Genomic DNA, 24,390 nt, shown 5'->3' on the forward strand with positions numbered 1-24,390 from the left:
TATTGAAAAGACTGTCCCGCCTCCAACGTGAGTCCTCAGTGCCTTTGTCAACTCTCACTTGGCTGTGGATGTGTGGGACTCCTTTCCTTTCTACACTGTCCTCTCTTAACATATTTATCACAGATTGTGGCCCCAGGCATTGCTCTAAATTAAATGGGCAGGAGGGAAGGCTGCCTGCTAAGGAGCAGATCTCCTTCCCCACCTCCTTCCATGAGATGCTGAGCTAGATTTCTCACGTCTCCTGAAAAATACAATGTCAGAGTCCAGGAGGGCAAAGGAGAGGGCCATATTCCTCTGGCTTTGACATTCCCTGGTTCCCTATGTGTATCCTGTAGTCTCCTGCAGTATCCTGGTCCGCTGTGAGTACCTACACTCAACACAGGTACAGACAAGCCCTGCGTGGCTCTGCCTAGGAGGATCTTCAAAGGAAAGAGCTGGCAGTCAGGATAACCACAGGAGAGCCCTCTTACTTCCTCTTTCCAGGACTTTGCCTGAGAAGCTGGGAGGAGATAGGAGAAAATGAAGGGGTCCCTTCTGCAAGGGCTGAGAACTGGGCAGTTCAGTTTCCAGAGTTCTTGAGCTTAACATGGACAGCTATGACGGTCTTAGGTCAGAAAATACAGGGGCATCTTACAGAATTTATAGAAATGTTAACTTCAGGGCTGGGGCTACAGCTCAGTTGGTAGAGTGCTTGCCTTGCATGTACAAGGCCCTGGGTTCAATCCCCAGCAAGAAAGAAGAAAAAAAGAAATGTTAACTTCACTTCTTCCAGTGACACAGATGAGCAAAGACACAATGACTCAGAGCACCCTCTGGAGCCATGATTCTTAACTTTGAGGGGCCACAGGCCCCTTCAGAGATTTCAAATACAAACCCTCACCACAGAAAATGGGTGGACATGCTCCACTGACATCCATTTCAGGTCTCTGGACCTCTAATTGGCTGACCATGGGGTCCTGGTCAGATTAAGAAACTGTGCTTTGCAGTGTATGGGACAGAGTACATCCACTCTTCCAATGAATAAATTCAACCCATATGCCTGGCTGGGGCATAGCTCAGAGGTAGCATGCACAAGGTATTGGGTTTGAGGCACAGCACAGAAGAAGAAACAGGACGAGGAGAGGAAGGCAAGGAAAATGAAACAGCTCTGCCAAGATATAAGCTCTGCCTGGAGAGCAGGACATGGACCTGGCAGCAGAAGCAAAAGCTGCAGTGTCCAGTGAGCTCAAGACACCAAGAGGATGGGACCCAGAGAGGGACCTTGGCACTGGCCAGGAATGCCCCCTCCTGCCAGGAGAATGTGAATGAGCATTGAGTTAGCAAGGCCTGGGACAGTGTCCAAACAGGGCAGACTTCTAATTGGAAGGCAACAGAAGTAGCTTTGTCTTTGCTGGATTCCTAGATCCAAAATTCTGGTTGTGGAGCCTGGAATAAGAGGCAGAGACTGGCGTGTTGATTCTCAGCCTTGTTTCCCTGCCCCTGAAGGTTTAACGTGTGATCTTAAAGATATTCTAAAAATCTCAAAAGCATTGAAAATAATTTTAATTTGCCTCAATATATAGATTGCAAAGCCCTTGAGGAGAAACTGCAGGCTTCAGACGCCAAATTCCCAGGCCCTCCTGGGAGAGTCTCGGCCTCTCCCCAAACCGCTCCCAGGGAAGAAACTGCATGTCATTTTGCAAATGGCTCATTGTCTTTTCCCCTTAAACTGAGCTGCTCTCAGCCTCCTGGGAACTTCTCTCTGTACTCATTATCCTCATCTCTGAAGCCACAAATGACTCTGTGGTCATCATCCTCATCTTTGGAGCCAGAATTACTATGTGTCTATTCCCTTTGCCACAAAATAATCCTAAAAGGACTTGAGAGCAGCTCTCAAGCGGTAGCACAAGCTAGAGGGGTCAATGTAGACCTGTTACTCAAACCTGAGTGTCCTTCTCCATGACACAGCCTTCACACTAGATGTGATCCTTTTAAAGCCACTTAAGTAAGAGTAGCCACATCACCCTGGGAAAAAATTAGGGAGGCAGGAGAGGCAATTGCTTGGGTGCAAAGTTCAAGAAGGTGCCAAGAGGGCTGGGGGTGCAGCTCAGTGGTACAGCACTTGCCTAGCAGTTGCAAGGCTCTCGGTTCAACCCAAGTGCCCCCCACTTTTAAAAAATGCCAAAATACATGATAATCAGGGGAAATCCTTCCTCCCTCCCTTCCTTCCTCCCTCCCTTCCTTCCTCCCTCCCTCCCTCCCTTCCTCCCTTCCTTCCTTCCTTTCTTTCCTGGGGATGGGACCCAGGGCCTCACACATACTAAGCTTGTGCTCTATCACTGAGCTACATCCCAACCCTGAAAGATCATATTTTTTTGTATTTTTTTTATTAGTTACACATGACAGTACAATGATCTTGGAAAGATCATATTTTAATCTAGTATCTTAACAACATTATAATTAGCACCAAAAATCAATGACCAGCAAAACATCAACATCTTAAATAAGAGGACGAGTAATATGGGAGCCTTACACAAGAAGAAAAATATATGCCCTCAATAAATGGTTTTTTTAATATTTATTTATTTATTTTTTTTAGATTTCAGCAGACACGACATCTTTGTATGCGGTGCTGAGGATCGAACCCGGGCCGCACGCATGCCAGGCGAGCCCGCTACTGCTTGAGCCACATCCCCAGCCCAATAAATATTTTTTTATTTGTTTGTTTGGAGTTTTTTAATTCTACTTATGTATTTTGGTACCAGGGATTGAACCTAGAGGTGCTTAATAACTGAGCCACATCCGCAGCCCTTTTTTATTTTGAGACAGGGTTTTTTGCTGAGTTACTTAAGGTCTTGCCAAGTTGCTGGGGCTGGTTTTGAACTTGTGATCCTCCTGCCTCAGCCTCCTGAGCTGCTGGGATTACAGGCATGTGCCACTGCGCCCAGCTGTTCTTTACTTTTTTATTGTATTGAGATAGGGTTTGATATGTTACCTAGGTTGGCCCCAAACTCCTGGGCTCAAGTGATCCTCCTGCCTCTGCCTTCTGAGTAGTTGGATCTATAGACACACAGCACCATGACTAACATGGTTTTACTTTTATTTTACGTTATTATTTACTTTTATTTTTAGTACCAGAGATTCAGCCACTGAACCACTTAACCACTGAGCCACATCCCCAGCCCTTTTTAATATTTTATTTAGAGATGGGATATCGCTGAGTTGCCTAGGTCCTCGATAAATTGCTGAGGCAGGTTTGAATTTATGATTCTCCTGCCTCATCCTCCTGAGCCACTGAGATGACAGGTGAGCCCAATCACACCTGGCACAAAACCCTTTATTGATGGCTTTATGTTGTGACCATTTTGAAGAAATCATAAGCCAACTACCTCTTTATCATTCTGGCCTCTGCACTGCTCTTGATCTCCAGATGGTGGACTGAGCTCCCAGCATCCTGTGTGTACCATACCTGCCTGCTCACCGGGCTGTCTCCCCAGGATCACTCCTGCCTCAGGAGATTACAGATGTGTGCCACTGTGTCCAGCCCTAACAAGGTTTCAAACTATTTTCTTTCTTTTTTCTCTTTTGCAGTGCCAGGGATCAAACACAGAGCTTTTCAGAAGCAAGACAAATACTCTAGCTCTGAGCTACATCCCAGCCCTGAAGTATTTTTTTAACAGTTGACTTCTTCCTGGAACATTAAAATGATTAAGAAACTATTTAAGAATTTAAAAAATAAGTATATTCAAACTTACCACTTTAAGGTTAAATACTTTTATTTATACCAAAAAAATAGAACTTATTTTCCTGGCTTTAATGGAAGCAAAACTATCAACAGTGTTTGTAAGATCTACTATAATATGCTCGAAATCATGCTGGCCAATCGCAACCCCAGTGCTGACAAGTGATCGAAGCCCCAAAGCAGGGCCACTGTGTACATGTGCTGAGTACGCACCTGCCGGACACTGACTGTGAAAGAACACCACTCCCTTGGGGGCTGTCTTTATCAAATTTTTAAATTTCCTGTCTTTAACTGTTTTGGCATATGTGGAAAGACCTAAGAGAGACGGTCTGTTATTGGCAGAGCTCACTCCTGGCAGCCCCAGTGGTGGACCTCATGGAGTCGGACTTGGGCCTTCATTCCAACTGGTTCATTCCAATTGGTCAGGAGGAAACTGCAGGGCTCTTCTAGACCACACCGCACAAGACGCACATGGGCTCCCAGCTGCAGGGCACCTGGCCTCATCTCTAAAATGTCACTCATCAATGTCACCAAAATTACCTTGTCACTGAAATGTATGGGAGGAAGTGATGGCTCCCACAGATCAACAGACCAGGGCTCAGCTTCCTCCCACATCCACAAGGACAGTTTCCTCAGGGTTTCTCAGCTTCGGGGCTTCTGCCTACAGCCTGCTCTGTGTCATCTGCCTGCAGTTGTCAACCGTCAGGCCCCTCCCTTTGTAGATCTTTTTTTAATTATTATTAAATATTTATTTTTTAGTTATAGGTGGACACAATATATTTTATATTTATATGGTGCTGAGGATCGAACCCAGTGCCTCATGCATGTTAGGTGAGCACTCTTCCTCTAGCCACAACCCCAGCCCCCCTTTGTAGATCTTGAATCCAAATTCCCCAAGGCTGATGATCCACTGGCTGGCCAGTCCCCCATGGTCCACGGTCACATGCTCCCTACTGGTGGATCTGGACTACCTTGAAGGCCACTGTTGTGCTGACCTGGGTCCAGTTAACTATGCTCAGGCAGGAAAGTGGGGTTTAGCCTGAGAAATCTTTCAGAAGGGGCTGTGGGCACAGCAGGCACTTCAAAGCCTCTCAAAGGGGCAACCAATCTGCCTGGCACTTGCTTGACCTGTCTGGGGCAAATTCCGAGTCAGGCATTCATTAATCAGCTGTCCCTCCTAGCTCCAGTGACCTGTGAATTCTTAGCAGCATGCCATTACTATTTTTATCTAGGATTCTGCCTTGGCATTTGAGATCGGCCACTTAGGACACCCATTCAGCCGGTCACAACTCTACTCTTGCCTTCAATCTGCATTTCTCTTCCAGCAACAGGAATCTCCTGAGAGGCTCTGACAAATGCTCTGCTGAACTTCATTTTCTCACTGGCATTTTCCAGACCATCAGGAAACTAAGTAGACAACAGAACTCCCCAGATTAGCCAGGGAATTCTAGTGCAGAAGGCCCAGGAACTTCTCTGCAAGGGAACTGGGAAGGGTTTGTAGGAAAATTAGGGAGTTTGCTCAAGAAACACCAGCTAATACCATCCTTCAAATGGGGTTGGATATTTGGTAACTGGAACTCATACTGTGATACAATGTGACTGGCCTCTATGACTCCTTCCAGCTACAAACTTGTTCTAGAAGAAATTCCACATCTAGCAGGCACATAAGCTTCCTGAGTCATGGTTGGCAAATCCTGAAGCTGTTACAGTAAAAAGCCTTGCAGAGCGTGTGTAGATATGCAAATTAGAGGAAGACTCCTCTGACTAGGTGTTGTGGCATCTCCTCCAAATCCAAGGATTAGGTGAGCTTCATCTTGGAGGCACAGGATGCTAAAACTTTGGGGGCTAGGGCTGCAGAGCCAGGCTGCCTGGACCGGTCCCCCAGTGCCTCCACTCACTAGCTGTTACTTCTCAACATCTTGAGAAGATGTTGCTCATGTATAGTGTGTACTTAGCTTGGGTGTCTAAGTGAGGTTCTGGGTTCCATCTTTAGCGGGGGAGGGGGGAATGTGTACATAACATGGAAGTCACTCATGAGCCTGGCGACAGCAGTAAATGAGTAATACATGTTAAGTGCCATGGTAGCTGGCAGGTGATAAGTAATATTATCAGTTCATGATGAGTAAAGGAGAATTTTCTTATTACCTTGGTCTACGTGAAGCAGTGGTGGAACCCATACTCAGTGAGAGGGTGGGACAGATGAAGATGGTAGAAAGCAGAGATTACCTGCTGCAGCTGCTATTTAGAGGTAGCAGTGCCTTCCAGGCATCTATCCCAGACTGAGGAGAGTCACCTTGAGAGGTCCGGGTGCATTCTCCTGGTGAAAGGCAGTGTTATCAAACACTTCCAAGACACAGGAGCAAGTGCTCAAGGGCCTGGGAGGATCTGCCCAGAGTGCTCAGGGACCAAGACAGGGACACTTTCCTCTCACAGAGACTGGCTTGCTGGAGACCATCCCTTTTTGGTCTACAGCACCACTCCTTCCTCACCTGACCCCATTCATTAACTCCTCACAGGGACTCTGCTCACTGGGCACCTGCCCCTTGCTGCCCCAGGGGTCAGTTTCCAGGTCTTAGTTATGCTGACACCTGCTTCCCATCCCCTCATTTGGGAGACTGGGGAATGCCTGCCATGATTTCATTTACAGCAGTACTGTGTTCTCCTTTCTGTCTCCCCAAACCTATGCCTTTCCCTGTCCCTCCTTTGCCTAGCTGACGTTGGCTTTAAAATGGGCATGGGAAACGTGGTGCCACACTTGTGTGTGCCACGCCTAAGATCCTGGTGACTCTGGAGGCTGTAGCAGGAACATCACGAGTTCAAAAGCAGCCTGGACAACTTAATGAAACCCTGTCTCAAAAATAAAAACTAAGCCGGGTGCAGTGGCACAAGCCTTGTAATCCTAGCAGCTCAGTAGGCTGAGGCAGGAGAATTGCAAGTTCAAAGCCAGCCTCAGCAACTTAGTGAGGCTCTAAGCAACTCAATGAGACCCTGTCTCTAATAAAATACAAAATTGGGCAGGGATGTGGCTCAGTGGTTGAGTGCCCCTGAGTTCAATCCCCAGTACTATTTTTTTAAAAATATTTTTGTAGTTGTAGATGGACAGATGCCTTTATTTTATTGGTTTATTTGTATGTGGTGCTGAGGATCGAACCCAGGGTCTCAGTGCATGCTAGGCAAGTGCTCTGCCCCAGAGCTACAGCCCCAGCCCCCCCAGTACTATTTTAAAAAAATAATAAAAGCAATAAAAACTAGCCAGGCATGATGGTACACACCTGTAACTCCAACGGCTTGGGAGGATCATGAGTTCAAAGCCAGCCTCAGCAACTTAGTGAGGCTCTAAGCAACTCAGTGAGACCCTGTCTTTAAATAATATAAAAAAGGTCTGGGGATGTGGCTCAGTGGTTAAGCACCCCTGGGTTCAATCCCTGGTACAAAAAAAAAAAAAACCTAAGAAGGGGTAGGGAGGTAGCTCCATGCTAGAGCACCCCTGGGTTCAATCCATAGTACCATCAAAAAATCAAAAGGAAAAAAAAAAAAAAGGCATCAGAACGGGACTATTGACAGCAAGAAGCCCTAACAAGTACCCTCAAAGCCATCCAAAAGGCTAACTGCAATTTACAGAGAGGAAACATGTTTCTTTAAATAAAGGACTTTGAAAGGCTGGTAAACTGAAATCAAAGGGGATTTAATTTCTAGAAAAAATGCAAAGAGCTGGATTTGATTCCGCCCCCCAAAACACAAAACAAAACTGGGTTGGACCTCATATATGCTCACTGCATGCAGAAATGCATAAAGATATAAATACTTTAAAGACCAAGATTGAAGATGACCCAGCAATCCCACATCTAGGTACACGTCCTAGGTGTAAGACCTAGAGAAATTCCTGCTCCTATGCTCAGAAGACATCCACAACTAAGTTCATAGTAATAAACCCTGCTGGTATTAAGTGGGAAAGCAGAGAGAAATGGAAGCAAACAGAAGTGCATGGCCATCAGAATGTGTGCTGCTCACAAGTGGAATATGACAGAGCTGGAGAGGAAAGGAGCCTCAAAGACAGAGTTCACAGACATCAAGCTGTGCAAAACACCTGGAGCAAAGCCAGATGTGGTGGTGCACACCAGCAGAGTCAGGCTCAAGACCAGCCTCAAAAAATTTAAAAAGGGCCAGGGATGTGCCCCTGGAGTCAATCCCTGGTACCAAAAACAAGGGGGGCCTGGGTATATATAGCTCAGTGGTAAAGCACCTCTGGGTTCAATCCCTAGTACCTCCAAAAAAAAAAAAAATTTGTAACAGAAATTTACCAACAATAGGATGTCATTTATATAAAGTTCAAAAAAACTGTTAAAAACCTTTTTTTTTTTTTTTAAGAAAAACATAGGGGGCTGGGGTTGTGGTTCAGTGGTAGGATGCTTGCCTATTATGTGTGAGGCGCTGGGTTCAATTCTCAGCACCGTGTATAAATAAATAAAATAAAGGTCCTTTGAAAACTAAAAAATATTAAACAAAAAGAAAAGCATAGGACATGGTGGCGTGCACCTATGACCCCAGCACCTTGGGAGGGTTCTGGCAGGAAGATTGCAAGTCCAAATACATCCTCAGCAACTTAGAAGACCCTGTCTCAAAATAAAAAACAAAACAAAAACAAACCATAAAGTTACTTCTGGAGCCACAGAACACAAGGAATCTTAATAGACTGTTAGTGTTCCATTTCTGAGCTGGAGGTAAGAACATGACATATTTATTTAGCAGTGCTGGGGATACAAACCAGGGCCTCAAGCATGCTAGATGGTGTTCTCCAACTGAGCCACATTCCAGCCTGAGTGTACACAAATTTATATTCACTTTATGCCATCTCTGGTGTATATGAAATACTTAGGGATGAACAAAAACCTCTTGGATGTTTTTTGTTGCTGGGGAATTGAACCCAGAACCTTTTGTATATTGAGCATATACTTTACCACTGAGCTATATACCTGGACCCCTCTTGATCTCTGATGAGGACTGATCATCCTTCAAGATCCTCCCCTGGGAGCCTTCTGCATTCATATAGTATCTTAGCTCTCTGAGAGCCCCTCATCCTTCCCTGATTTTGCTGTCTGACTAGAGACCCTCCTTCATCAAGAGGTATTTCTCAGCTGACCATGGGTTTTCACATAAATACTACGGATACTGGAATCAGTAATCCCAGTGAGTCATAGACTGCTGCAGATACACATTCCTTCAATCTTGGGATCCAATTACAAATATATTGCAGAACTTCAAGATGTGGTATTCCAAAACTGGGCATGTAGCTCAGTGGTAGAGTGCTTGCCCAGCTTGTGTAAAACCCTGGATTCAATCCCCAGCCACACACACACACACACACACACACACACACAATGGCATTCCAATAGCCTTGCACATTCATTCCCCCTCCTTGCACACCAGCTATATGAATGCCTTTGAAAAGTAAAAAAATTGCTCAACAATTTCAGGAAAGTGAAAAGTAACAACTAAATGCCTGTAACAAGGTAAATAGCCTGGTGCTGACTGTTGGCAAATATGAACCCACGGCCTGTAATGGAAGTCCCAGGAGCTGTGAAGATGAGGAGGGCATTTGGCAGCCTGTGGATTTTGGAAATGGTTTGAGAACATCTCTACTAATCATTAACATTTGAGGTGTAACTTGAGGTCAAAGTGCTGGCCCAGAATGCTGCGTGGAGGCCTCCAAGAATGTTGAAACAGCAGCTGTCTGAGATCATGTTCTGCATTTAATTTCTTCCTAGATTCACCAGTTCTGGCCAGACATCAGTTACAAGAGCCCTGTTGGTCTATCTTTATCTAACCATTTTAATGTAAAATAAAAAAAGATTGTTTGGAGCATTTTCAGGACCACACCTTAAAATTGCTCTGAAAAGAAGATCTGTCTGATTTCCTAAGGCTTAGAACTTGATTTAGTTGCTGAGTCATGGGGCTGGTTTTATGCAGCCAAAAACTCCAGTGTATTGCTGGTGAAATCAAAAACTGTTTGCAAAATTCATAACATTCTTTAATGAAACATTTTAGTTTCCTGTTGCTTCTTAATCAGGAGCAAATGCCATGGACTTCATAGCCCTTCACTTTTGCCCAATGCTATGGAAACACTGGCCAGGAGCTCCAGGGACCACAATGCTAGAGGTTGAAGAGGAAATGCAGCTTTTGTAGCTGACCAGAAGGTACAATAAATTTATTTGAGCCCCTTTATGGAAGGCAATATGAAAATAGGGAGGTGCATGACATTGCTTTAGCTCTCAGATTTAGACCTGAGAAAACACAAAAATGATCATAATAGAAAATGATCCTTGGGGGCTGGGATTGTGGCTCAGCGGTAGAGTGCTTGCCTAGCATGGGTGGGACCTGGATTCCGGTTCGATCCTCAGCACCACATAAAAGGCATTGTGTTGTGTCCATCTACATCTAAAAAATAAATATTAAAAAAAAGAAAATGATCCTTGGGCTGGGGATATAGCTCAGATGGTAGAGTGCTTCTCTTGCATACACAAGGCCCTGGGTTCAATCCCCAGCACCACAAAAATAAATAAATAAATAAAAAGAAAATGATCCTTGGGGTGGAGTGTGTGAATAGCAGAGCTGATTTTTAAAAAAAAAAATTTATTTTTTTAGTTGTAAATGAACACAATACCTTTATTTATTTTTATGTGGTGCTAAGGATCAAACCTAGTACCTCACTTGTGTAAGGCAAGCGTTCTATCACTGAGCCACAACCCTAGCCCCCCCAGAGCTGATTTTTAATGGTTATCAGGTTTATGTGTATGCTAGTTACTGGGAATTGAACTGAGGGGCACTCTACCACTGAGTTACCATTTCCAGCCCTTTTTTTGAAATGTTGAAAGAGTCTCTGCTAAGTCACCCAGGGTGGTCTCAAATTTGGGATCCTCCTACTTCCACTTCCCAAATTGCTGGAATCACAGGTATGTGCCAATTAGCTCTATCAGTTCTTTCTTGATTGGAAAGATAAAAATGACCCCACCCAATACTTCCTGTTTTTCATTTGCCAAACCACCATGGAATATTACTTGTCTTGAACCTTCTGGCCTAGGTAAAATTCAATCCCAAGTCATTAATATGTATGTTCACAAGTAAATCTGATCTAATGCCCGGCGGGTGGGGAGGATGAGGGGATATGAAATTTCCTTTTAAAATGCAACATTAGCCGGGCACACCTGTAATCCCAGAGGCCTGGAGGCTGAGACAGAAGGATGTGAGTTCAAAGCCAGCCTCCGCAATGGAGAGATGCTAAGAAACTCAGTGAGACCCTGTCTCTGAATAAAATACAAAATAGGATTGGGGATGTAGATCAGTTGGTCGAGTGCCCCTGAGTTCAATTCCAGGCACCAAAGAAAAGAAAAGAAAAATCATTAGAAAGGGCTGAGAGCTAGCTGAGAGATAAGGTTTGTGCCTACATGCTTGAGGCCCTGGGTTCAAGCCGCAGCAACAACAAAAAGTCTTACTGAGTTGCGGGCTGGGGTTGTGGTTCAGTGGTAAAATGCTTGCCCAGCATGTGTGAGGCTCTGGATTCCATTCTCAGCACCGCATATAAATAAATGAACAAAGGTTCAACAACTAAAATATACATATATGTAAATAAAATTGAGTAACATCAAGGGAAAGTGAATCTGCCTTTGGCTACCTTGGCTTGAGACTCGCGTCTGAGCCGGGAAGCAAGGACAAAGACACGGGGTCACCTTGGCGGGTGGCTAGCGGCAGCCAGGCCCCGCAGCTAGGCACGCAGGCTCACGTGGCCCGCGGGCCCCTCGCGAGAGTGGAGCGCGGGCGCAGCTGCTCAACGTCNGGCCCCGCGCCCTCCGCGCCTCGCGGTCTGCAGCCCAGCATCTTGGTGGCCACCCCGTCGCTGCTCCGCTACAACGGCGGGCGGTATTTCTTAGGTGCTTGAGGAAGCTGCAGCAGAGACGTTGGATAATTGGGAAGTCCTTCAGCGGACCTCGCCCAAGTTGGGCAAGAGCTTCCTGGCCACCCTCGGGCCCTGCTCAGACTTAGAAAGGATGCTTTTAAGAAAGCTTCCTGCTCCCTGTGGCCTCCACGTGGTCTTCTTCCGTCGGGGTCCACTTGTGCTGCCCCCTGGCTGGGAGTTAAATCCAAGCAGCTAAAAAGGATATGTCGCCTTTTCCTTTCACATCATGAAATTATTTCATCTTACATCGATAAAATGAATCCAAATGATGAGATACTGAAATAAAGATGTGCTTAAACGTGCACCCAAAATCTACAGTGTAAATGTGGATGCTGAATTGTTATGCAGATTCATAATTTGCCAAACTCAAAGTTAACTAGAAATTTAAAGAATATCCAAATAAGTGCCTTTTTGGAATATGGATTAACTTTAACTTGTCTAGTGAACAGAAATCCATTGTTGCACCCACAACAAAACCACAAAAGTGGGTTCCTAATCTAATTCTAAAAGTTTAAAAGAAATGTCGGTGGGGAGTCCAGCTAGATAATGGCTCCTGAACACTAATCTGGTTCCTCTTGTCCACTTCAGTTTTACAGATTGTTGGATTAGTTTCTTTTTTGGTGAGCCCCAAAGGAAAAAAGTAAGAAAAGGCATTCTTTTAGGACTTTCATTATTATTTTAAAGATGTTTTCAAAGAAGGCTTCATCCCTTGGTGTTCACAGAACCTTTCCTCTTTTTACAAATCAAAACATTCACAGTTAAGTTTTTGAGAGGAGATGATATCTCCTATTTTGCTAAAGACCCAATACTGCGAAATCTGAAAGTCCCAGAAAGTGACAAGAGCAGTTTTTCCTGGCCTCCACACTCAATATTTCTAATTCTCAAATTTCTACTAATTCAACCTGCTACTGTTACTTCAATTTTAATTTAATAAACCATGCCCTAAACTTTTCATTCTCCATTACACTACAAACCAGATTTCCCTCCTGCCTCCCTCTTGGCATTATCCTAGAAGGTTTTGCTTGTGACCTTCATGTCCCTCCTTCCTAGCTATTTGTTCTTGGTCCCTTTCCTTTCCCAGGCCAACCCTCATTGTTAACTGATGACAGTGACCCATTTCAGAGACATTCTGCATGCCAGCACACATTAATCTTAACAGTTGGATTTATTTCTCTCTGGTGCACACATTCTTGGGTTTCAGTTTTTGCTCCCTCCTCCTCCATTTGTTTAGTGCTGGGGATTGAACCAGGGTCTGCTTGTGCTGAGTAACTTGTGAGGCTACCCCATTCTCCAGCTTTTCTTTTTTGCCAGTGCTGGGGATCAAGCCCAGGGCCTAGAACAGTGAAGGCAAGTGCTCCACCACTGAGCTGCACCCATAGACCTCTGACTTATTTTTGAGGAGCAGTTCCCACTGCTTTCCAGCAGGATTGTCTCCACTAAGCAATGTTCATACATCCAGTGTTTTGTCCAGTGCAGACCCTTCTGGTCCAGGAGCCCTCAGAACCTTTAAATGAATGAGCAAATGTTGCATTGTGTTTTATGGAAAATATGGATTGTGTTTCCCCACAGAGATTCACCATGTCTATTCTGAAGATCCATGCCAGGGAGATCTTTGACTCTCGTGGGAATCCCACTGTTGAAGTGGACCTCTACACCTCAAAAGGTATGTGCCACCTTTCTTTCCTTACTTCCTTCCACCATGCTTTATTTAAAAATCTGCCTTATGATGGCAATGATGAGCCTGTTAATGCTGCAGCTTTTCTCACTGGTCTGCACGTGTATGTGCTAGACACATTCCTGAAGCATCAGGGGATTGTAAGGCAAGAAGTCCTGGTCTTTTTAATTTTTCATTTTGAGACAGGGTCTCACTAAGTTGCCCAGACTGGCCTAAAGCTGCAATCCTTCTGCCTTGGCTTCCTCACCACATTCAGTGCTTCTTAATATTAAAGCAAATTCTTGCTGGATGCAAGGTCAGTGGTGCCTTGAGACCTTGTCCCTAAAAGGTCCCATCACTTGCTGTTGGCTGCACAGCTCACTGTGACCAAATAAGCAGATTGAGTGTGATTTGGTGATCTCTCCTTGAGAGGCTAAAGGGGAGGGGTGTGTCTGTCCATTGCTCTTGAGCCCCCAGTCAGGGACAATTCAGAGGCTCTTATTGTCACCTGGCTGTAAGTCCCCCTGGGAAGTTTTCCCATGTAAAGAAAGCATTGACATGGGGACTCCTAAAAACTTCCACTTCAGGAATAAAATCCTGAAGTGCTTCTCTGTAGCCCTGTGTCACCTCCACCAGTGTCCTGGCTGCTTTATACATGACATGGATGTGGTGGGTGTGGTTGGAAGAGCCTCAGGCAACATCTCACTTAGCAATGCAGAGCTCACCAGGGCCTGCCAGTCAGAGCTGAGTCACTGTCTGAGTCACAAGCCTGGAACTGGAACCCAGTCCTTCCCTTCCTGTCTTCCCCCAGCGCCTCCCAACACGGAGGATTCTGGAGTCTCATTTCATTCCCCAAGAGCCTGTGGTGGGCAGTCTGGTTTCTTTTAGGCATGTGCTCTGTGGGGAAGACCCAGGGTTCTTGTAGGATGCTATGAATAGTCTTTCTTGAGATACCTGGCTCATTCAGCAGGTGGAACTTTCCACTTGGAAATTGGTTGACTTTAAAAAGACGCCAAGCCCTGGAAGACTGTTGGGAGAGGGCATCTTTTAAAAAACACGGGATGATGGTTTTTTTTTTTTTTTTTTTAATATTTATTTTTTCAGTTCTTGGTGGTGCTGAGGATCGAACCTGGGCTGCACGCATGCCAGGCGAGCACGCTACCATTTGAGCCACATCCCCAGCCCCGAGATGATAGATTTAGGAGTTCCCACCCACCTTTCTTTTTTTCTGACATATTTGGAGCTTCTTTAAATTCATAGCAAAATGTAAGCGCTGCCCCACCCAAACACTCAGGGCCCCACCACCACCACCCACTATCAGCATTCCCCACCAGAGTGGTGCTTTGTTTCAGTCGGTGAGCCCACTTCACTGTGTCCTCACCCAGACTCCATGGACTCCATTCACTCTTGCTTTCTTCTTCCCTGATCAGTGGCAGGTGGGTTGTGACCTGGCTGTGTCCTGCTGATCAGTCAGTCATTGCAGATCACCAGGTTTAAACTCTGGTGGTGTTTGTTTGTTTTTCCCTCGTCACCCATTTGCCTGCATGTCCCCACACCTCGCCAGCCCCTTGCAGCCCTCAGATGGGGGATTCCTTACAACTTGAGAAAGTCCAGAGGTGGCCATCCCTGGGCCTCTCCAGGAAGAGCCTGGGGGCTGGTTTCTGTAGTTGCAAGATTGTGGTTCAGTGTTACCTGGTGTTTCTGAACTAGTACCTTTTATTGTCTTTTGTTCCTTCTTTTCCCCGGTCCACCCTAATTTCCAGTTTCCTGTTGGGCAGAGAACCCCAAAATAGCATTGATCCCGGTCCAAACTGAAACAAATGAGCCATAGAACATCTTCCATTCCCTTCCTGGCTCCAGTTCTGTTTTTGTTGGGCAGAGCTTCCAGTGGCCCACACACCAGCTGTAGGCTTGTTAGAGATGCAGGCCTTTGACTTCCTCCTGTGTCTGCATTTGCCTATGTGCACATTCAGGTCTGAGGAGCTCCTGTGGTTTGCGGTAGGGGCTGCCCAGACGGTAGAAGGAAGTAACAGTGCAGTGTTTCCCAGTGACAGATGCTGCCCGTGAGTAGGAAGGAACTTGGACTTGTGTTCTTGCTCTGTTTCTTAATTGCAATATATTTTTTTCCTTTCCTCCAGGTCTCTTTAGAGCTGCTGTGCCCAGTGGGGCCTCAACTGGTATCTATGAGGCCCTAGAGCTCCGGGACAATGACAAAACTCGCTACATGGGGAAGGGTAAGGCTTGGAGCCCACACCTACCTCTGCAGTGAGTCTGAGCTAGCTTCCTGTCTCTAGCCCCCTCCTGCCCTTTCCCAAACCCACCCCTTCTCCCTGTTTTGAGGGGTAATGAGTAGTGTATCCCCTCTATAGTCAGAATAAGCACTGTGCCAGCATATGGGAGAGCCAGCAGAGCTGGCTTATTGGTTTTGGGGTTCCCAAGCCTGGGAATTTGGGCCAGGAGTTTTAGTGCTTCTGTCTATTTATTGCTCTTCTCTCCGGTCTGGAATACTCCTTCTAGTCAGGCCACAGACCCCAGGCATGAAAAGAAGGCCTGCAGCCTCTACCAAGGGAATGTCTCCCCTCCTCCCATTGCATCTGGGCCTTCTGACCCAGGCCTGCCATTGACAGGAGCCTTCTGATGAGTCATTACAATTGGTTTTCTGTGGACTTGATTCACACAAGCACTGCTCTGGCTTAGGTAGACTCTGGTTGACTGTGTGCAGTTTGACTTGTTAGTTTTTATGCACCTTTGACCTTTCTGGAGATGGAAGCCCGGTACCCATGTCACAACAAAGCACAGAGGGCTAGACTATGTCTTCTCAACAGGGTAAAAACGGTCCTCAGGATCTGAGAATTGGTTCATTTGGGTTGGGCAGACATTTATAACATAATCATAAACAGGTGCTATAGCACATCTGGAATATTAAGATTTCAGGGGAATAGCAACTGGGGAATATCCAAAAGGGCCACAGGGAAGGGCAGTTGTGAAGTTGGCTGAGGAACACAACAGAAGGGAAGGCCGTGTGTCCCCTCCCACTTGGTGAGAGCTGTCTCCACGCAGGCATACTACCCTGTTCAGTAGGCCAGCATCAGAAGACACACCCAGACCCTGACACTCCTGGCCCTCCTGTCTCTGCTCTCTCCCATCCTGTCCTTTACAGCCTCTTCTCTTCTGAGTCTCTCTTTCCTTCTCTGTCCACCTCTACTGGGCAGGCGTCTCCAGACCCGTTAAGTATGTTAATGAGTTCCTGGCGCCAGCCTTGTGCACTCAGGTAACCGTTGGGCATCGTCTAGTGTGCGGCTGGTGTTTCCAGTGCATGGTCTTGCAAACTAACCTTAGAATATTCTGAGCTGGTTGCTCTTTGTGCAGCTCTAACCCCTTGGGGTCCTAGGTAAGAGCACTCAGACTGGGCTGGAAAGTTGATTCTAGGGGAATTGGGGTGGAATTTTCAAGAGGTCAGGAGGGTCTTGGTGGTCTTCTGGGTCTGCATAACCACTGCTTTTCCAGCAGTGCTGCTCAAGCCTGTGTTTATTAATGTAATTTGATTTGATTATTCCTTCTAGGTGTCTCAAAGGCTGTTGAGCACATCAATAAAACTATTGCACCTGCCCTGGTTAGCAAGGTAGGACCTTCTCCTAGTAACTAATGCACATCAGTACCAGTTGGGCAAGTTCCAGGCCCAGGGCCTCTTCTGTTCACAGAGCTTATTCTGAGAGCTATGGAAGCCAGTTGGATTCCCGTTGTGCTTGGGAGTGTTTTGTGCATGAACAATCTAACCTGCTCCCTGTCTAGTGTCCACTTCTAATAGCATCTGGAACTGGACCAGAGGAATGAAGAGCACTCCAGAGCCCTTGATTTTCTCCCCCACCCCCTTCCCTGCAACTGTCTTGATAGAAATTAGGTCCAGATTTGTTGTTTGTTTGTATTTGTTTTTGTAGTGCTAAGGATTGAACCTGAGGCCCGTGTGTGTAAGACTCTGACTCAAAAATCAAAGGGCTAGGGCTGTGGCTCAGTGGTAAATCCCCAGTACCTACATAAAAACATAAATTCAGTAGGTGAAACAAAAGGAGAGGTGCTGTAGGTAAAATAGGGCTGGGGACCTGACAACCAACCTCAGGGATTTTTGTCTCAACTTCCTGTGGCCCTTCATTCTCTCTGCTGTGCTCCCCAGATGGGAAGGGTCAGCTCACGCTGTCCAGACCAGCCACAGCAGTCTCCTGCTTCTCCTGGCATCGGGTCCTTCCGCATCTGCCCTGTGTGCCGATGGGAAGAGGGTGTTCCTTTGCCTTCAGGGTCTCTGACTTGCTTATTCTGGCCTTTGTGGCACTGTCTAATTAGTCCTACCTGTGAGTCCCTAGATGAAATTTCCTCATTACCACTCAGCCTACATCACCCTCTGTTCTGGTCTCCTGAGCACCTCCTCGTGCTCCTTGTTCTGCCCTTCTGTGCCCTCAAATGGCAAGGCTAAGGCAGGGCCCCTCCAGGAAAACTTTTAGCTGAATTGTTTATGAGGATATGTAAGGGACATTACATATAAAACCATACATCATTATGGTTGGATTATAAAGTTTTTTTAAAAAAATATTTTTCAGTTTTCGGTGGACACAAAATCTTTATTTTTTTGTGATGCTGAGGATCGAACCCAGCGCCTCGCGCATGCCAGGCGAGCACGTTACCACTTGAGCCACAAAGTTTTTATAAAGTTTTTAAAACAGTGCTGAAGCTGAATTTATTATCTTGGTACCAGGGGTTGAACCCAGGGGTGCTTAACCACTGAACCACATCCCCAGCCCTTTGCATTTTGAGACAGGGTCTCACTAAGTTTCTTAGGACTTCCCTGAGTTGCCAAAGTAGTTGTAGATGGTCACCTTTATTTTTTATATGGTGCTGGGAATCTAACCCAGTGCCTCACAACATGCTATGCTATCTACTGATGAACTACAACCCCAGTCCCAAAACTGTTGCTTTCAAGGCGCTCATTTTGGGAGTGGGGTGGTAGCTCAATGGTGAGGTGCTTGTCTCACACTTACGTTAAGTGGTTTTAGACAACCTGCAAAAATCACAATCCCATCAGAGAATGGCTGTCATTTGGTCTTAGCCAATAGAGGCAGCCACAAACCCAGCTTTTGCAAGGCCCAGCTTATTTGAGTGAACAGTGAGCTTTGTTATTTATTGCCCCTAAAGACTTACTCTTGTTTGTATTAATAGCTTACATAGCACGTGCCAGGCAAGTCTGTCTGGTGTATGTGACCCTGGACTCAGGAGGCAGGCTGTACAGCCTCCATTGTTGGCCAAGAGAAATGCCAGACACCATAAAGCAAGTAAAAGGTAGTCTGTGTATTTGTTTTTTGTTTTCTTTTGGTGCTGAGGAGAGGACCCATGGCCCCTACACACTGAGTACATACTACCATATGAGCACAGAATTGATTGTGACTCTGCACCATTCCAAAGTTTGATGGATTTCATGGCAGAGAGCAAAGATTCTGTGGTTGGCCCTCACCCTCCTCTCTCCCCTGCAGAAACTGAATGTTGTGGAGCAGGAGAAAATTGACAAACTGATGATCGAGATGGATGGAACAGAAAACAAATGTGAGTGGCCTGAGTTACCAAGTCTTTGCTGGGGATGATTGGATGATTGGATCTCCTGGAGACCTTTTTAAAAGCTCAGGAAGAGGCTGTGCAATCCAGAACTAGAAACTGACTCTTCTGACTCTTCTGTTTCTTTGCCTCACCTTGAGAAGTCACATGCTCGATTCTGGAGTATAACCAGGAGACAGCAGGAAGAGGCTCTTGGGAAATAGGTGGTCCATGTGACATGCCATTTAAACTTTGGAATGAGAGATCAGGAAAGGAACCTACCTGCTCTAAATGCCATCTGAGGTAGCACAGCTGGGGGGCGACTCACAGGTGAAGGCCAGTGACAGAGAGTTTGGTGAATCAGAAGCCCCTTAATTTAACTAATTCCATTCCAGCTAAGTTTGGTGCGAATGCTATCCTGGGTGTGTCCCTTGCTGTCTGCAAAGCTGGTGCTGTAGAGAAGGGGGTGCCCCTATACCGCCACATCGCTGACTTGGCTGGCAACTCAGAAGTCATCCTGCCAGTTCCGGTGAGTGGCTCGTTGGAACTTTTTAAATAGGGGGGGGTGGGAGTTCTTCCTGGGGATACAAGAGCCCCTGTGCCTTGATTTCCTAAACGTGATTCCCAGCACAGCGGATATAAGGGGGCCCTGAAGATCTCAGCCTCAAAGAGCAGCCCTCTGCCCTTTGCTAAGTGCATGATCAGTGACCTCCCGTCTCCCTGTGCCCAGGCCTTTCTTTGGGACTAGCAGTGCTTTCCTTGTCAGGGTGAGAGTGCACTCGTGTAGCGGCTCCTCCTGATGGGAACTGTCGCAGTTCTCAGGTCCTAGTGAGCATTCCACAGCCATCCTTGGAGCCTGCCTCCTCTGTGACCCAGATGGTAACTGGAGGGTTTGCGGGTACCTCTCTGTAGGCGTTCAATGTGATCAACGGTGGTTCTCACGCTGGTAACAAGCTGGCCATGCAGGAGTTCATGATCCTCCCTGTGGGCGCTGGGTGCTTCAAGGAGGCCATGCGCATTGGAGCAGAGGTCTACCACAACCTGAAGAACGTCATCAAGGATAAATATGGGAAAGATGCCACCAATGTGGGCGATGAAGGCGGGTTTGCTCCTAACATTCTGGAGAATAAAGAAGGTAAAGATGCTGGAGGACCTGCCATTGGGGCGCAGGAGTAAGACCCTGTGGACAGGGTTGGGAGGGAAGTTTCCATCTGGGGACTCATTGGGTAGGGGCCAAAATAAGCCAGAGACCAGAAGGCAAAGGAGTACCTTCCTTCCCATCAGTGCACAGGGCAAGTTCAGTGGTGGTAGAACCCAATTAGGAGGCTGTGGCTGATGTGAGCTGCCTGGGCTGGCCCCAGACTTGCCATCCTCCTGCCACAGCCTCCCATGTAGCTGGGATTGCAGGCATGCACAGCCACAGGAAGCTTAAGAGGAGACCCTGGTCCTGCCTTGGTTTAGCTGTGGGAGATCTGTACAGGGCAGATTGTGTGTGTCTTTTTGAACATTGCCCTTTTTTTTTCCTGTTCTTTTGATGGTGGTGCTGGGGATCAAAGCCAGGCCTTGTGTATGCTGGGCAAGAGCTCTACCACTGAGCCACCCCCCTAGCCTGCTTCCTTCCTTTTGAATGGTTTAACCTAAGAGCTTGGAGGGGGTCTTTGAGCAGGAGCCTCAGGGCTATGAGGCAGCCCTTAGTCCTGATCTCGGTGGAACAGCCTGGAGATGGCCCTTGCTGCCCAGGACTCCCTCTTGGATCCCAGCCTCGGCTCTATTTAAAGCCTGTCCTTGGTACAGCTGATCTCTGCTAGTCTCACTGTAACTGTATCCTGGACATCTCAGCTGTCCTAGGTGCTGAATTTGAGAGCATTTGTCCATGAGAAAGGGCTATTTTCTTAGGTGATGCTTGAGGGACAGAAGGAAATAACTGGTGTCCTCAGAGCTGATAGTTGGGGCAAGCTCCTGGTCCTATTCTGGTTCCCACGTGGCCACTGTCTATGTTACCACACTGCTGCTCCTCTCCCCAGCCCTGGAGCTGCTGAAGACCGCCATCGGGAAGGCTGGCTACACTGACAAGGTTGTCATCGGCATGGATGTGGCCGCCTCTGAGTTCTACAGATCTGGGAAGTATGACCTGGATTTCAAGTCTCCTGATGACCCCAGCAGGTACATCACACCTGACCAGCTGGCTGATCTGTACAAGTCCTTTGTCAAGAACTACCCAGGTGAGTGCTCTGCGGAATGCCCACATGCCTCCCCAAGCGGGGGTTTCTGGGTAATGAACATAGCACACATAACAGTGGTTCCTACTGTGGAGAGGACTCTAGGACATGGTCCTTTCAGTACCAACAGGGACATCGTGTGAAGAGGTGTGCACCTTAGACGCTGTCACCACAGCCGCAGAGGGCAGATGCAGTCCACACTCCCTCGCACAGGGGGAAGCCAAGCTGTGGGTCCTTCGTGGCCCTGTGAGCAGGCTGTGCTGTACCTATTGCACAGAGGATAGGGACTGCCCCTGCCGTTTTGCAGAAGAAACTGAAGGCACAGACTGTTATGATAACTTGCCCAAGGGTGCACAGCAACTGGTGGGGCAGGAGTTCAGACCCAGAAGTTTAACTCCCTTAGTTAATTGTTGCACTTGGGAACTTTGGATTGAGCCCAGACCCAAACTCAGGCCTTCATGCTTTTTAAAAATACTGTGGTAGTGGGGGTTGAGCCCAGGGCCTCGTGCATAATGGATGGGTGCTCTACCTGTGTGCTTATTCTCAGTGATACTACATAAACCTGCCATCTAGGCAGGTAAATATTCCCCTTTAAGAGAAAAACCCTATGGGCCCAGGCTAGCCACCTTTGTGCTGCTGCAGCTTTGGTAGGCAGTGTTTTCCTCTCACAGGCACTGTCTGTCCTGTGAGAGGCCTGGAGCGGGGGCTGTGAGCCGAGGAGCAGGGCTCCAGCTGTGCGGCCCAGAGGCCAGCTCACTGACAGTGTGTCTCCTTCCCTAGTGGTGTCTATCGAAGACCCCTTCGACCAGGACGACTGGAAAGCGTGGCAGAAGTTCACGGATAGTGCAGGCATCCAGGTGGTGGGCGATGATCTCACTGTGACCAACCCCAAGCGCATTGCCAAGGCTGTGAGCGAGAAGTCCTGCAACTGCCTCCTGCTCAAAGTCAACCAGATCGGCTCAGTGACTGAGTCCCTCCAGGCGTGAGTGCCTCGCAGGGGTGACTAGGGTACCCTGAAAGTGTAGTAGGGTTCACAGCTGAACACCAAAGTAGGTGGTGGCACCATGGGGGGCTGGGGTGTTGAGCAGACTGTTCCCCAACCAGGAGGCTAACTCCAGGGTTTGATTGACCTGGGGCTGCGGCAGCTTCACCCCCTGTTGCTGGGCTCTGGTGAGGGCGGGCAGGGAGCTCATGCTGTCTCGGTTTTGTCGCACTTCAGGTGTAAGCTGGCCCAGTCCAACGGCTGGGGCGTCATGGTGTCTCATCGCTCTGGGGAAACTGAGGACACCTTCATTGCCGATCTGGTGGTGGGACTCTGCACTGGGCAGGTGAGGGCTCCTTAGGCAGAAGGTTTGTCCTGATTTCCTGAGATGTCAGTTCCCTGGGAAGACCCAAAGCCCGAATGTGGGTGGGAGCTGATGGTTCTGCCTCTTGTTGATACTGTCCTCTGTACAGCTGCCATGGCTAACAATCCTGAACAGAACAGGGTCACAAATGCCCTGCCTGGATGCTTTGCCCCTCCATGTTCTTAGGGTCCTCCTTAAAAATTGTTCTCCACTGTGGTGCCCTCCCGTTGCCCCACAAGCAAGCACAGCCTTTGCTTTCTCCCTGCAGATCAAGACTGGTGCACCTTGCAGATCTGAGCGCTTGGCCAAGTACAACCAGCTCCTCAGGTAAAGAGGCTTCCCTGAGAGGGCTGGGGCCAGGGTCTGCACTAAGCGTGGTGCCCTCCACTTCTGGCCTGGGGGTGTGTGCACTGGGCACATATCACAGGAAATCAGGCCTGGGGTTGGCACAGGGCCAGCACAGACTCTCAGGTGCCTGACGATGCCAGGCCGTAGCAAAAGCCTGTTTCATCCGTGCTGCCCTTTTCTGGTGGGAGGCAGAACTGGATCCCTTTGACAGTCATAACTGTTCCACCTTACTTGGTCTTGAGGATAGGAAACCAGGGCCAGGTGGGTGGGTGTGCTATTGTGTGCTGCTGGATGCCCTGGCCCCCTTTGCTGTCTCCTTGTGTCTTGGGGAGTCCCAGGACACAGGAACACTTGTCCCTTTTATAAGTTACTTTTTCTGCACTTTGAGGGAAAAGGAGCATCTATTTTAAAACTTCTCCCACATTATTCTTTCTTCAAAACTTTACCCTGAAAGGTTTCAATGCATTCAGAAAAGCCACTCTCCCTATTATATGGCCCCTGTGTAGCAGTGATTCTGTCCCCCCATCATCTCAAGATTCCTGTTCATTATGGGCACCAGGACCCAAATAGTGCCTTGTGTCTTCTAATAATTTCCCCCCTCCTTTTTTCCCAAGATGTTTATTGAGGAAACTGGGTGATTCTCTCATTTAAAAAAAAAATGTTAGGAATTTTATATTCCAAAAAGTGCTCATACTGGTGTCTGTTCTCTGCCCTTCAGAGGGGAGGGGGAGGGGAGCGGAGCAGCTGCTCCTGGCTTGCTGGGAACAGCCGGGTTCAGGAATGAGTTGGATAGGCCAGAAGGGGTTCTCATTTTCTGGGAGTCCCTGCTGCACTTGTGAAATAAGCCTCCTGTGTTGACCAGCCCTCCTCACTCCCTCTCCGTTTATCTTTTGTGCCTTCCAAGAATCGAAGAGGAGCTGGGTGACAAGGCGAAGTTTGCCGGCAGGAAATTCCGAAACCCCCTGGCTAAGTAAGCTGGGGCAGGCCTGAGCCCTCGGCACTGTCTGGAGATTAGATCCTCAATTAGATTCTCCTCCTGACTTAGCGTGGACAGCTCAAGCCCCCACCAGTGCTTGTGGGGCCTTTGGTGGTTAGCTCCCCTCCCACCACTAGTTCCTTAGTGCTCCTGCAGAAGCCAAGGTGACCACCCAGAGCCCTGTTGGAAACCCTCACAGTGTAATCATGTGACTGGCCTGAATCATCGTTCTCAGCTTGCTTCCCACCAAGTGTCCAGAACTATGTGCTCCTCCAGTGTGGCTACAGGCAAGGTCCCCAGTGGTTTCATATGCAAAATAAATAGCCTCAGTGACCCATAAGAACACTGCCTCTGTGTGTGTGTGAATGTGTGAGAGAGACATGGTTCCTAGGGCCCTTAGGGCAGTGGGGTACAAACCTGGAAAAGCTGGAGGCTTTAGTTTGTGTCTGTGGAGGGCGTATGCACCTTAAGGAAGATGAAGGTCCATGAACAGCGAGTGTGCCAAGGCATGTTGGTTCCCAGAGTTAAGACTTCTCCCACTGGGGAGGCAGCACAGAAGCGGAGCTGTTAGAGGAGACCTGAAGGATGTCCAGGCCAC

General features: G+C 47.6%; 1 protein-coding gene across 4 annotated transcripts; it reads left to right on the forward strand.

Moving 5' to 3' along the window:
* The first annotated feature begins 1,177 nt into the window (after positions 1-1,177).
* Positions 1,178-24,132, forward strand: Eno1 (enolase 1). Of its 4 annotated transcripts, none has more exons than XM_048783656.1 (12): positions 1,178-1,200; positions 13,244-13,335; positions 15,465-15,560; positions 16,890-16,948; positions 18,846-18,915; positions 19,299-19,432; positions 19,816-20,038; positions 20,928-21,125; positions 21,903-22,104; positions 22,342-22,450; positions 22,737-22,795; positions 23,721-24,132. In XM_048783656.1, exons 2-12 carry the CDS (start codon positions 13,251-13,253, stop codon positions 23,788-23,790), a joined length of 1,305 nt encoding a protein of 434 aa, XP_048639613.1. In that variant the 5' UTR covers positions 1,178-1,200; positions 13,244-13,250; the 3' UTR covers positions 23,791-24,132. The 4 variants fall into 4 exon arrangements, with proteins under 4 accessions (XP_048639613.1, XP_048639612.1, XP_048639611.1 ...); XM_048783655.1 differs by lacking the exons at positions 1,178-1,200; positions 16,890-16,948 and adding exons at positions 9,893-9,915; positions 16,539-16,597 and having other exon boundaries at positions 13,242-13,335; XM_048783654.1 differs by lacking the exon at positions 1,178-1,200 and adding an exon at positions 9,893-9,915 and having other exon boundaries at positions 13,242-13,335.
* The last annotated feature ends 258 nt before the right edge of the window (positions 24,133-24,390 follow it).

The sequence above is a fragment of the Marmota marmota genome, unplaced genomic scaffold (assembly GCF_001458135.2).
Source record: "Marmota marmota marmota unplaced genomic scaffold, marMar, whole genome shotgun sequence".
Taxonomy (NCBI): Eukaryota; Metazoa; Chordata; class Mammalia; order Rodentia; family Sciuridae; genus Marmota; species Marmota marmota.